Source organism: Mustelus asterias, chromosome 22, assembly GCF_964213995.1.
Source record: "Mustelus asterias chromosome 22, sMusAst1.hap1.1, whole genome shotgun sequence".
Classification (NCBI taxonomy): Eukaryota; Metazoa; Chordata; class Chondrichthyes; order Carcharhiniformes; family Triakidae; genus Mustelus; species Mustelus asterias.
Genome location: NC_135822.1, coordinates 21,360,895 through 21,375,734, shown reverse-complemented (window position 1 = coordinate 21,375,734; position 14,840 = coordinate 21,360,895). Strand labels below are relative to the sequence as shown.

The 14,840-nt window shown below is 42.3% G+C and overlaps 1 protein-coding gene across 1 annotated transcript in view; it reads right to left on the bottom strand.

Moving 5' to 3' along the window:
* Positions 1 to 7,850: 7,850 nt before the first annotated feature.
* The window catches only part of emc1 (ER membrane protein complex subunit 1), a 34,181-nt gene continuing 27,191 nt past the window's right edge, over positions 7,851 to 14,840 (bottom strand). Inside the window, exons 19-22 of the mRNA XM_078238871.1 lie at positions 14,143 to 14,353; positions 12,112 to 12,196; positions 11,769 to 11,898; positions 7,851 to 9,517 (exon numbers count right to left, since the gene is read on the bottom strand). Coding sequence (XP_078094997.1) covers positions 9,338 to 9,517; positions 11,769 to 11,898; positions 12,112 to 12,196; positions 14,143 to 14,353 — 606 coding nt within the window. The 3' untranslated portion in view covers positions 7,851 to 9,337. The remainder of the gene's footprint in view (positions 9,518 to 11,768; positions 11,899 to 12,111; positions 12,197 to 14,142; positions 14,354 to 14,840) is intronic.

The window sequence follows — 14,840 nt, the reverse complement described above, 5'->3', positions numbered from 1 at the left end:
CGCCGCTCAAAGCGGTCCAGGTAGCCAGACTTTACCCCAGTAGCAGAGAAAGGCCTAGGATCTAGCTACTCTAACACAGGGGGAAACAGACGCTATGAATGGCCTATCTGGATAACTTTAGTCCATTTACGCGTCTCGGTTCCTTTCCCCAACAGGAAGTCATCAATCTCAGTTTTGCAAGCTTTTCAATTGAGTGTCCCCGGCCACAACGTTTTGCACAGAAGGTTCCAGATTTTCACTACTTTTTGTGCTCCCTGAACAGTCTAGTTCTAACTTAAGGTTATGTCTCCTTGTTGTGGACTCTCCCAATACAGAAAATAATTACCTCCTATCAATCCTTTAATCATTTCTAAACCTCAGTTACATCAGTCTTCTGTACCCAGAATACAAGCCGAATTTCTGCAACCCGTGCTTATAATTTAACCCTTTCTGCCCCTGTATCATTCTGGGGAATTTGTCACATCCCCTCCAAGGCCAATATATTGTTAATGTCCAGAACGGAACAGTACAACACAAGGCATAAAAGCAGAAGTAGGCTATTTGGCCCAATGAGTGCTCTGTATTTCAATAATCATAGAAACCCTACAGTGCAGAAAGAGGCCATTCGGCCCATCGAGTCTGCACCGACCACAATCCCACCCAGGCCATTCCCACATCCCTACATATTTTACCCACTAATCCCTCTAACCTACGCATCTCAGGTCACTAAGGGGCAATTTTAGCATGGCCAATCAACCTAACCTGCACATCTTTGGACTGACTAACCTGATAATCCTCAACTTTCCCACTTTACCCCATCACCAGCCCTCTTCACTACACCCAGAGAAGAAATGCCTTCACATTGTTGTCTTAAATAGGTGATCGTTACTCGGAGATTATGCCCTCTAGTTCAAGACTCTCCCACAAGGTTAAACAACCTCTCAGCATTACCCTGTCAAACCCCCCTCGAGAATCCTATATGTCTCAATAAGATTGCCTCTCATTTTTCTAAACTCTAATGAATACAGGCCCAATCTACTTCAACCTCTCATTAGAAAATCCCTCCATAGTTAGGATCAACCTCGTTAACCTTCTCTGGATCGTCTCCAATGCATCTCACCTTTGATAAGGGAACCAGAATTGTTCGCAGTATACCAGGTGTGGTCTAACTAGTGTCTTGTGTAGTTTTAGCAAGACATCCCTATTTTTATACTCCATTCCCTTTGAAATAAAGGCCAACATTCCATTTGCCTTCCCTATTACCTGAACTTGCATGCTAATCTTACACGAGGACCCCCAATCCCTGAGCTGCAGCTTTCTGCAATCTTTTTCCATTTACATAATTAGCAGCTCCTGCCTGTCTATATACTTCTGTAGACTGTCATCTTGACCACTTGCCTTCCCAGCTAATTTTGTACCATCCAGAAACTTGACAATAATACTTCCCTCATCCAAGTCATTAATATGTTGTAAATAAATGTGGTCCCAGCACATATCACTGTGGCACTCCATTCGTTAGAAGTTGCCATCCTGAAATGCCTCTCTTATCCCAAATCTCTTGCTTATTTCAGTTACTTTATTCATGCTAATATACAACCCCCCAATCCAAAAGACTCTTCAGTAGCCTTTTGTGTGGTACTTTTATCGAATGTTTTTTGGAAATCCAAGTGTATTACATTTACTGGTTCCCCTCATTAACAACTCAAAGAATTCTAATAAATTTGTCAGGCATTATTTCCCCTTCATGAAGCCATGCTGACTCTTATGTATTTCTAAGTGCTCTACTGCTACATCCTTTATAATGGTCTCTCCGACATTTTCCCAATGACAGATGTCAAGTTTGCCTTCTTCCCTTTTTGAATGAAGGTAATACATTGAGAATTTTCCAATCCTCTGGGATTTTTTCCAGAATTTAAGGATTCTTGGAAGTTTAGTATCAGTGCATCCACTGTCCCTGCAGCTCGTTCCTTTACTATCCTGGGATGCAACCCATCAAGTCCAGAAAACTCATCAGCTTTTAGCCCCATTAGTTTCCCCCGTACATTTTCTCCAGTCATTATTATTGTATTTATTCTCCCCCACCCCACTTTTGTCCCTTGATTGTTTAGTGTTTTTGGAATGCTATTAGTGTATTCTACTGTGAAAATGGACACTATTTATTTCACTCCTCTGCCATTTCCTGGTTCCTCAATATTATTTCCCCAGTCTCATTCTCTAAGGGGCCTAAGGTTCACTTTGACCCCTGTCTTCCTTTTTATGTTTAAAGAAGCTCTTACTGGCTGTTTTTATATTACTTACTAGTTTACCCTCAGTTTATCTTCTCTCTCTTTTTCGTTCATTTTTTGTTGGTTTTTAAAATTTTCCCAATCCTCTGGCTTACCACTAATCTTTGCCACATTGTATATTTTTTCTTTCATCTTAATACTATTAACTTCCTAGGTTAACCATGGTTGATTTATCCTCTTCCTAGAATCCTTCTTTCCCACTGGGATATATCTTTGCTGTGAGTCATTAACTAGTTTCATACATATCTGCCATTGCTGATCAACCATCTTTTTTGCTAAACTCCTTTTCCAGTCCACTCCAGCCAACTCTGCTCTGATTCCTTTGTAATTACCCATATTTAAATTTAGCTCTGTTGCTTCTGACCCTAGTTTCCCACTCTCAAAGCGAATGCTAAATTCTACCATGTTATAGTGGTCACTGTTCCCCAGGGGATCTTTTACTCATTGGTTATTAAATCTGTCTCATTACACATTTCCAGATCTAAAAACACCTGATCCCTGGTTGGATCCCACAACATATTGTTCCAGAAAACTGTCCAGAATACAGTCTATTAATTCTTCCTCATGGCTATCTCTAATCACAGTAAGAAGTTTAACAACACCAGGTTAAAGTCCAACAGGTTTATTTGGTAGCAAAAGCCACACAAGCTTTCGGAGCTCCAAGCCCCTTCTTCAGGTGGGTGGAAATTCTGTTCACAAACAGGGCATATAAAGACACAGACTCAATTTACATGAATAATGGTTGGAATGCGAATACTTACAACTAATCAAGTCTTTAAGAAACAAAACAACGTGAGTGGAGAGAGCATCAAGACAGGCTAAAAAGATGTGTATTGTCTCAGACAAGACAGCCAGTGAAACTGCAGGTCCAGGCAACTGTGGGGGTTACAGATAGTGTGACATGAACCCAATATCCCGGTTGAGGCCGTCCTCGTGTGTGCGGAACTTGGCTATCAGTCTCTGCTCAGCGACTCTGCGCCGTCGTGTGTCGCGAAGACCGCCTTGGAGAACGCTTACCCGAATAGCAGATCACGAGGACGGCCTCAACCGGGATATTGGGTTCATGTCACACTATCTGTAACCCCCACAGTTGCCTGGACCCCTAGAGTTTCACTGGCTGTCTTGTCTGGAGACAATACACATCTTTTTAGCCTGTCTTGATGCTCTCTCCACTCACGTTGTTTTGTTTCTTAAAGACTTGATTAGCTGTAAGTATTCGCATTCCAACCATTATTCATGTAAATTGAGTCTGTGTCTTTATATGCCCTGTTTGTGAACAGAATTCCCACTCACCTGAAGAAGGGGCTTGGAGCTCCGAAAGCTTGTGTGGCTTTTGCTACCAAATAAACCTGTTGGACTTTAACCTGGTGTTGTTAAACCTCTTACTGTGTTTACCCCAGTCCAACGCCGGCATCTCCACATCTTATCTCTAATCATCCATGATTAATGTACTGACCTTTTTCCCATGCCCTCATTATCTGCCAATTTATTCTCCATCCTACAGTATAGCTACTGTTTTGGGGGGCCTATAGACTATTCCCACCAGTGTATTCTTCCCCTTGTTATTTCTCATCTCCACCAATATGGATTCTACATCTTCCAATCCAAGATCATTTCTTGCTGTAGTATTTATTCTATCTCAAACTATCCAAGCTAACCCACTACCCTTTCCTTCCTGCCTGTCCTTACGAAGTCACATACCTCTGAATAATTGGTTCGCAGCTTTGATCTCCTTGTAACCACATCTCTGTAATTAATTTATTTTGTGCCAAAATCTACATGCATATAAGTTAAGGGCCACTAATTTTGCTCCCCCGCCACCCCCCCCCCCCCCCCCTCCCCCACCCACCCCACCCCCTTTGACTCTCTTTGCTGTTATTTTTTGTTTGTAGATTCTGTCTCTCCTGTCACACTCTGGGTATTACCCAAATAGCTGCCATATCCTTTTGCTTTGTAAGCCTACATATCCCTTCTCCAGAACCATCCCCACTCCATTTAGTTTAAAGCCGTCTCTACTTCCCCAGCTAAGTGGTTTGCAAGAACACTAGTCCTAGCACAGTTCAGATATAGACTATCCCAACAGTACAGCCCACACTTTCCCCAGTACTGATGCCAGCGCCCCACAAACCGAAACCCACTCTTCCTACACCAGTCTTTGAGCCACATATTCATCTAATTTTATGTACCCTATTCCAATTTGCACATGGTTCAGATAATAATCCAGAGATTATAACCTTGGAGGTTGATTTTTAATTTAATGCCTAGCTCCTCAAACTCTATACATAACCTCTTTCTTCATTCTACCCATGTCATTGGTACCTACATGGACCACAACAACAGGATCCTCCCTCTCCCACTGCAAGTTCTGCCCCAGCCTGGTGCATATGTTCCAAACCGTAGCATCAGGCAGGCAACATAGGCATCTGGACTCTGGCTCTTGGCTGTAGAGAATTGTCAATCTCTTCACAACACTGTCCCCTACTACCACTAGATTTTTACATGCTTCTCCCCACTTGAATGGCTTCCTGTACCACGGTGTCATTGCCAGTCAGCTCATCCACCCTGCAGCCCCCACTCTCATCCAAACAAGCTGAGATAACCTCAAACCTGTTGGACAATATCAGACACTGACACTCCTGCCCTTCGGGTCCTCATACTTGCCTCGCATGCAGTCACACACCCCTATCCCTGACCACTTTCCAAACCTGAAGACCCTATCCTAAGTGGTGTGATCACCTCCTGAAACAAGGCATCCAGGTAACTCTCCCCCCTCATTGATGTGCTGCAACGTCCACACCTCAGCCTCCAGCTCAATGACTCTGAGCCAAAGTTCCTCAAGTCACAAACACTTACTGCAGATGTGTTTGCCCTGGATCATTATGTTATCCAGGAGTTCCCACATTCTGCAGCCTTGGAACATCACCTGTCCTGCCATCCTTAATGTGTTCTAAATAATTATTTAATAAAACTATTTACTTATTTATGGTGCATTTTATATAACTTAGATAACCACCAAGATGTGCACTGTTTAAAACCCTAATGTGCACTCCATTTTTTTTGTTTTACTTGTAACTCTGTTCTATTTTGAGCTACTTGTATCACCTTACTATATTAGGCCCCAACTTTCCCTTATTCCAGAGGCAAGTTTTTCACACACTATCCCTTCACACTGAGCACTTACCGGTCAATCAACTTACCAGTTTCTTGTGACCTCACGGTTATGTCTTTCTTCCCCCGCTGCTGCCTCACAGCAGCCGAAATACTCACCAAATATCCTCTACCCCTGGAAGACCAATTTCTGAAGGGTAAAAAGTTAGAAAGCAAAAAAAAAGGGCACCTCTTTGCCCTCTGCCCCAGATTCCTAGTATTCTCCAAATTCCTATATATGCTCACTCGAATTGTATCTCACTCAGGTGATGTCTTTCTCCCACTGCTCTTGCAACCACTTACTGATCTCTAAAGTATTCTAAATTAAGTTTAATCAGAGTGTATACAACTGTAACTAAACTTCCAGCCCTCAAAACAACAGCCAACATTCCAGTAGTCTTGTGAATTATATTTTGTACCTATTCACTAACTTTAGTACTTTCTGTATTGGACCCCTCAATAACTCTGATCCTTCAAGGTTCCAAAGTGGATGACCAAATACTTCGCATTTTGAACTCCATCTGCAAAAGTTTTATCCACTTAATTAAGTGCATCGCACTCACTTGCCACATGGATAGCTTCAGTTAGCAGCTCAGTAATAAAGAAACGTTAAACAATTATGTGTTGTTAGTACCTCTTACTGCATGGCCTCCACTCCCTGTCTAGTTTACAACTGTCACATCACATCTGTAATCTCGCCCCAGTCCTCAAGATGCTTAATAAAGATAAATAGTCTTCAATGGAAATGATACACATCCCTAGGTCAAGAGGAATGGAAAAGAAACTATCAACATAAAGGAATACTAAAAATGGGATGGTTAGGTCATCAGTTACGTCAAAGCTACAACATGGAAATAGGTAATTTGGCCAAAGTGGTCTGTACCAGATTTTATTACCCATACCAGCCTCCTCTCACTATAATTATCTCTCCCCCATCGTGTATGAGCTGTTATGCTGAAAAAGTCAAACCAAATTTGTCTGAGTGAACTTTGAAATTGCTGATAAGGTGGAACGCTTGGTTGTATCAAGAGTGTTTTTTAAAAAAAATTATTTCATGGGAGAAGATGAGAGCATCACTGGCAAAGCCTTCATTCATTGTCCATCCCCAATTGCCCTTGAACTAAACATTTCAGAGGACAGTTAGAGGTCAACCACATTGCTGTAAGTCAGGAGTCATAGAGTCATAGAATCATAGAATCCTAGAGTGCAGAAGGAGGCCATTTGGCCCATCGAGTCTGCACCAACCACAATCCCACCCAGGCCCTAACCCCATAACCCCATGCATTTACCCTAGCTAGCCCCCCTGACACTAAAGGGCAATTTAGCATGGCCAATGGCACATCTTTGGACTGTGGGAGGAGATCAAGCACCCGGAGGAAACCCACGCAGACATGGGGAGAATGTGCAGACTCCACACAGACAGTGACCCAAGTCACATATAGGTCAGGTAAGGATGACTGATTTCCTTCCCTAAAAGGCTGTTAGTGAAGCAGATGGGTCTTTAGAACAATCAATAATAGTTTCATGGTCACCATTAGAGAGCTTCCAGATTTATTAATTGCATTAAATTCCATTAGCTGCCATGGTGGATTTGAACTCACATTCCCAGAACATTAACCTGGGCGTCTGAATTACTAGTTCAGTGCTATTACCATTATGCCACCATCTCCCATCACTTGAAACAACAGGAGCACTTATACTCAAAACATTTCATTAAAATTGCATCTGCTTTGTGCTTATTCCTCCTAAAGCTGAAGAGACCAACTTAAGAGAAATCCATGAAAGTCCATACTTTTGATCTGAGGAAAGAATTCCTAAATTTTAAATTAGATCTTTAACGAATGTACTCACTTTTACATTGTACCAGCCTTGGTTCAATAACAACATTCTTGCTGTGTGTTTGAGCCCCATGCCAAGACTTGGGCACATAATCTGGGTTGACGTTTCAGTGCTATACCATCAGAGAGGCTGTCTGCCCATTCAGGTGGTACAAATCATCACATGGCATTACTGGAGTATTCCACAGATGCCCTGGCCAACAATTTTCTCAACCAATGTCACAAAAACATTGTTGATTATTTCATTGCTGTTTGTGGGACCCTCCTGTTTCACTGATGGTATAAAACCGCTTTTAAAATACACAATTCCAGACATTTTCATATAAAGTGGCGGTGGAAGCTCATTTCAACAGGAACTACTTTACAACATATATTGGGTATTAAATGGAAAAAATAGCTGTTACAATTAGCAGCATTTAATAACCTCAAAAATTAAGGCAATCAAATTGTAACAGACTCTGCAGGAAAGCAGACACCCATGACCTTACAAGACTAGATGCTTAGAAAGCATTACTGTGGACCTAGTTGTTATCCAAATATAAGCTGCACAACACATTTGGTTAAATATTACATCCTCAGCAGCTCAGAAAAAGAACAAGTTGAATGTCACAGTAACATTTTATTTAGTGGTTTCAAAAACAACTCATGAAACATAAATTAGTATATACTATTCAACAAATTTCAATGCATCAGTTTCAAGTATTAATGTTTTTGATGTGGCTGTACTCGAATTACAGGAATGGGAGAGAAGACATGTAACTAACCTGCAAAAGCTTAGTGCTGTCATTCTAACCCTCCCTCTCCTGCAACACGACGCTGAAACTTGGGCACATGATTAGAATCTCAGATATTCACACAGATCTGGCTTTAATCCTGTTCACTCACCCACCCATTGCACAATCTTAGTTGGCCCTAAAATCCAGTCAAGGTTTTCAGGAGTTCAGTATCAAGCATCCATAACTTAAAATCATAAAACAGTCAAAATCTTCTATTCCTAGGGTATACTTGCAAGTTGCAACTGTTAATTCAGAATATTTTTGTATTTCAATGCATTTGCCAGTTGACACTGAAGGTACATGCACACTCGCCGCCGCCGCTGCCCACCCTTCCCCCCCCCCACCCAAACTCCCCCATACAAGCTTCAGCATTTCAATCAAAACAATTAACAGCAACTATTTCATATTCATGTAAGTAATCAATCAGCAATCCACAATCAACCATTCCTCACAAAACCATCAACATGCAACACCGCAAAGTGGGATTGTTCATTACACTGGGAGAAGACAACATAATCATGGCACTAAAATTTTAAAAATGCCAAGTCAATAATTTATTGTCCTTCGAGAAGTGTTGGGACTCAAGGTGACGCCCAAGGGTGGAGGATGCCGTGCACCTCCCACAACCATGTGGATCCAGTGCCGAGCCAGACAAAAGAAAACACTCCAGCAACATCTGGTGGCAGTGCCTTAGCATTGCAGACAAGCTCTTTCGAAAAGATTTCAAACCTGCCTCACAAAATGAACATTAGACCAAAAAGAACAACACCAGAACACTGGACAACTTAAATTGTGTACAAGATTGAGGTTTTCTGTCCAGTGTCCTGACAATGAAACTAGTCTCCGGCACTTGTGTTTAAAGGGGAACCTGAGCCGGATGCAACATCCATGTTCTATTATCAAATATCAACTAGCTCCAAAAACACAACGAAAGCTAAAGATTTAACGCGCAGCAGTGGGAAACTTTCAAATTCATCTTTGTTATTAATCATAACATCTCACTTTCAACAGCTCCCGTTTTAGCTCCAAGCTCTGCAGGAACAAAAATATCTTTTACCTCAAAAAAATTTCTGATCAATAGAAATGCTTCAATTTTTTTTTTACAGCAATTAAACCAATCTTTTTTTAAAAATCTACTCATGAAAGTGTCCATCACTCTGCTTCTCATAATGAGAGTGTGTTACAAAAAATATACATAGTATGTACATGGGCACAAGAGCATCAACTCCACTGGGATCCCTGATAAAAGGTTGCACCCATCTTCTGTTCCTCTCTACTGCAAAACAACTACTCTCTTCTGCGCCGATGGTATCTATCGCCAAGCTCGGTTCAGGAGCTTCACCTGGGCAAGGCGCTTCGTGATCATGGTTGTAAAAACCAACCCAAAGAGAACGCTGCTGATGAGCACATAATCATAATCATCCTTTAAAACGTCAAATTGCTTTGATGGGTAAACTCGAGTCTGGAAGATGTCCAGTCCATAGACGACAACCTGAAACAGAAAAGAAAACAAAATTACTAGTTACATTCCAGCACGCCATTCCCTTTCCACTTAGGTTCTTTGATAATTAGTGACATGCCTATATCCATAAATACGCTTCACCAATGTACCTCACTAAACTGGGGATTTGAAAGATCAGACTGTAACAGTTTAGCACAGGTGTTGACTGGACATGTCCCAAGACAGGTAGGTTGTCCTGTCTGCCTCTTTTCCTTAGCCTAGTCAGTGGCCAGGTGGTTCTGGCAAGAGAATACGTAATGTCGATCAGCACAAGACAGTTAGCACTGCTGCCTCACAGTGCCAGGGTTCAATTTCGGCCTCGGGTCACTGTCTGTGTGGAGTCTGCACATTCTCCCCGTGTCTGCATGGGTTTCCTCGGGTACTCCAGTTTCCTCCCACTGTCCAAAGAACATAACATAAGAACATAAGATGTTGCCTGGTATGGAGGGCATTAGCTATGAGGAGCGGTTGGAGAAACTTGATTTGTTCTCACTGGAGCGACGGAGGTTGAGGGGAGACCTGATAGAAGTCTACAAGATTATGAGAGGTATGGACAGAGTGGATAGTCAGAAGCTTATTCCCAGGGTGGAAAAGTCAATTACTAGGGGGCATAGGCTTAAGGTGCGAGGGGCAAGGTTTAAAGAAGATGTACGAGGCAGATGTTTTACACAGAGAGTAGTGGGTGCCTGGAACTTGTTGCCGGGGGAGGGGTAGTGGAAGCGGGTGCGGTAGTGACGGGGTGTCTTGACAAGTAGATGAATAGGATGGGAAGAGAGGGATATGGTTCCCGGAAGGGTAGGGGGTTTTAGTTAAGTCGTGCAGCATGGTTGGTGCAGGCTTAGAGGGCCGAGGAGCCTGTTCCTGTGCTGTAATTTTCTTTGTTCTTTATAAGAACTAGGAGCAGGAGTAGGCCACCTGGCCCCTCGAGCCTGCTCCGTCATTCAATAAGATCATGGCTGATCTTTTTGTGGACTCAGCTCCACTTACCCGCCCGCTCACCATAACGCTTAATTCGTTTACTGTTCAAAAATTTATCTATCCTTACCTTAAAAAAACATTCAATGAGGTAGCCTCAACTGCTTCATTGGGCAGGGAATTCCACAGATTCATAACCCTTTCTGTGAAGAAGTTCCTCCTCAACTCAATCCTAAATCTGCTTCCCCTTATTTTGAGGCTATATCCCCTAGTTCTAGTTTCACCTGCCAGTGGAAACAACTTCCCTGCTTCTATCTTATCTATTCCCTTCACAATTTTGTATGTTTCTATAAGATCTCCCCTGTGTGGGTTAGGTTGATTGGCCATGCTGAATTGACCCTAGTGTCAGGGGGATTAGCAAGGTAAATGCTGGGGTTACGGGAATAGGGCCTGGGTGGGATTGTGGTCGGTACAGACTCGATGGGCCGAATGGCCTCCTTCTAAACTGTAGGGATTCTATGATTCAATTCTATGATTCAGTTGAGCACTTGAGAGACCAGCAGGTACTAAAGGGTATAAAAATGGATATTAAATTATAAATGATTGTGAATATCAAGTATGTGTGTGTCACTGTGCTGTGCATCACTATTATTTGTTTTATACTATGGTGTGTTAGAGCACTTGCCATATGCAGATGTGTTCCCATCTGGTCACAACTTTTGCATGTATTGAGCCTCTTTAATTCTGATTGACCCATGTTTGTGTTAGGGGCACTGTACTCATTCTTCTTTGGTGACCCACTGTAATTCTTATTGATCCCACAAAACAGGCAACACAGATTAGAAAGTCCGAATAGCCAGCACTGCCCAGGCAATGTTTCTGCTGGGGAATGAAGAGGAAAGGTCAGGCAATCCAGCCAAAATGACCCTCAAATCAATTTGTGAAGTAATGTCATGCCACCAGCAGTGAAGTCTACAACACTAAAATTCTCCTTATTAAACTGGAACAAGTCGAGCAAGAGAAATAAAGAAATATACACAATATACAGCATGATCTGAACACTGAATGCATTTAAAATAAAGCAACTTTGGTTGCAAGGACCTCCTATCCTATTTATCTCGTGGATTATGACAGGCATCGTCTATAAAAGTAATGATGAGTACAATCTCAATAAGGGCCATTTTATCAATCATAACTTAGATTGCTTACTTCAATTGACTGATCCTATGACTGGCTTAAGGGCTGAATGGCCTCCGCCTGCTCATTTGATACAAGGCAATTAAACCAACAAAATTGAGACTAATAGCAGGTCGAGTTGCACACTGACCAAGCACGTGGACTCCAGACCAGAAGGAGCTGTGTAAATTCCCCGCACTCTCGAAACAGACTGATTGTAGTTGATGTACCACTCTGATCGGATTGGGAGTTCTGGAGCATATGGGATTAAGTTCTCTTCCCTGAAAAAAGATAAAGAAAAAAACTGGCTTTAATTTCAGGTGTTACAAAACAGTACAACAGACTAGCTAAATGCAAACCTAACTGCATCAGTTGCGTTCTGTTCTGCATTTATTCATCAAACTATATGCCACCAGATATTGCACGTTTGACGTTGGCTCTACCCCATCAACAGATCACTGTGCCTGACACAGAGAAAAGAGTTGTCAGCTCACCGGCTTTGCTCAGATGGAACCTCTGGGCGTCGTGGATCCAGAAATGCTTTTGGCAAAGAAAGAATTCCTCCAGAGTGCAGTCCAACTGTAAGACAAAAGAAACATCCATTGAGTCAGAGACTAACTGGGCAGCACAAAATAGTCCAACCCCATCAACTAACAACAGTGTAGAATTGTAGCATCTTAGAGCATTGAAGGGAGTCACTCAGCCCATCATACCTATATTAGATCTCTGAAAAAGCTATTTATTCATAGACTCATAGAATCCCTACAGTGCAGAAGGAAGCCATTCGGCCCATCGGGTCTGCACAGACCCACCCCAGGCCCTATCCCCACAATCCCACACTTTTACCCCATTAATACCTCTAACCTACACATCCCGGGACAGTATGGGGCAATTTAGTATGGCCAATCAACCTAACCCGCACATCTTTGGACTGTGGGAGGAAACTGGAGGAAACCCACGCAGACACGGGGAGAATGTGCAAACTCCACACAGACAGTGACCCAAGCTGGGAATCGAACACAGGTCCCACAGGTCCCTGGCACTGTGAGGCAGCAGTGCTAACCACTGTGCCACCCATTAAAACAACTAATTTGTTTTCTTTCAAACCACTTATCTACTTCTCTTTTAAAAGCCATCATGATTCATGTTTTGGTAACCCTCTCCATAGAAAAGTTTTCCAAACTCTCCCTTTATTTTCTTTTATGATAGATTTATGCCCTCCAACGATCAATTAATTGACCAATGCCAATAGTTTTCGCCTACTTACCGTTTCAAAATCCTGCTAGAATTTAAACCTTAATCAATCTCTTCAAATGCGTGGTTTTTTTCACGCCCCTCATAACTAAAGCCCACCAAACTTGACATCATCCTAATGAATCCCCTCTGTCAGCCCAGAACACGTAATCTCTACTCACCATCATTCACTTGCTTCCCCATATCGCCCAAGTATTTTTTAAAAAATATTCTTTCATGGGATGTGGGCATTGCTGGCAAAGCCAGCAAATGTTGCTCATTCCAAATTGCTCTTGAACTGAATAGCTTGCTAGGCTATTTCAAAGGGCATTTCAAACCATAGTGCTGTGGGTTTGGGATCACATTAAGGCCGGACCAGTGTTAGGATACCAGATTAGAAACCCCAAGGAATATTATGAAGTCAGACTAGATCCCAACAATTTGCTATTTTGGCATTAGTGAGAGAATAGGGTGTTTCACTCCAGGCGCGATTCTACTGACACACTGGGAAACTTTTATCAAAACAAACACAGTTTAACTATAACAAATGAATTAGCTTAACATTTAACAATTGAACAATAAACATGGCAAGGTACAATTCTTAACTGCTAACCTAGCCCTGAGTTCCAATTCAAGCAATATTCCTCTTGCAGACTTCAACCTCTCTTCAAAATCAGTTAGCAAAACACAGGCTTATTTGCTTGTACTTTGGTTGCCAGCCCTGGAGCTCTCAAACACCTTCTAGAGAGAGGGAGATGGAGACAGAGAGAGAGACAGACATGTCTTGCTTCTTTCAGAATCAGGCAGTAACTGCTTGTTTTAAAATGAAAGAGAAACTGTGTTCTTCCCTGCAAGTTCAGCTCCTCCCATTAAGCAGATGACTGAGCTCCTGCCTAAGTAAACACAAATATATGAGTTCAATTTAAAACAAACACCCCAGGTACTTATCCTATTCAGCCAGCTCCCAATTTAAAAGATTTCTTAGACAAATCGGCACCCTGCAAAACACAGCTGAACTTTAAACAGGTTCCTTACAAGTATTATGATAATATATTTCTTAAAAGGCACAATATCATCACACCAGGTAACAATGGCAGATTTCCCACCCTGAAGAACATAGTGAACCAGATGGGTTTTTATGACCATCAGTTTCATGGTCACCATTACCGAGACTAAATTCTACTAGCTACCGGGGTGGGATTTTGAACCCATGACCCCAAAGCAAGACCCTGGGCTTCTGGATTACTTGTCCAGTGACATTACCACACTGTCACCACCTAAATATCACTTACTCAGCAGGTGGCGGCTGGTGATCCCTTTGTCAGTGATCGTGGCTTCTACCAGACTGATGGCTGACGGGAAGATGTAGGACTGCTGAAAGACGATGGGAGAGAAGGGACGATCGAGAGAGCTGAATGCTGTGCTGTTGTACTGCTCTGTTCCCTCGTACAATTCCAAAACAGTCATTTCATTCCTTCGTGACTTTGTGTTCCAGTACTGGTACTAGGGTGGCAAAGGAACAGCAGAGAATAAGGTTAGGGTTGACGCACGGAGCACCCACCAAGTCTAGACAGTGTTTAGAAGCTAATTAAATAAACTGCAGCCGAAAGGGACAGTATACATCAGGACAAGCAGTTTCTTCAATCTTTTAGGAACCATGTCTGAGTCACCGATAGGATGTTCAGCACATGCATCGTTATTGCAGAGCAGATAATGGATAACTCCAATAAAGTCACCTGTCTCTAACAGTGGATGTTTGTGCCCGTAGCTGAGACATCACAGCATGTGGCCCAAACAGAGATGAGGGTGGGGTGGGGTATTTGCTGTAGAAACATGTGCATTAACAAAAACACAAATATACTACAAAAGTTAAATGTAGAATCAACAGATTAAATATACACAACTTTGACTAAAAGGAGCTTCTCCATCGCACTATCCCAATATAATCACATTTAACTCCAGTTTGACATGCTCAGAACGGTGAATCAAT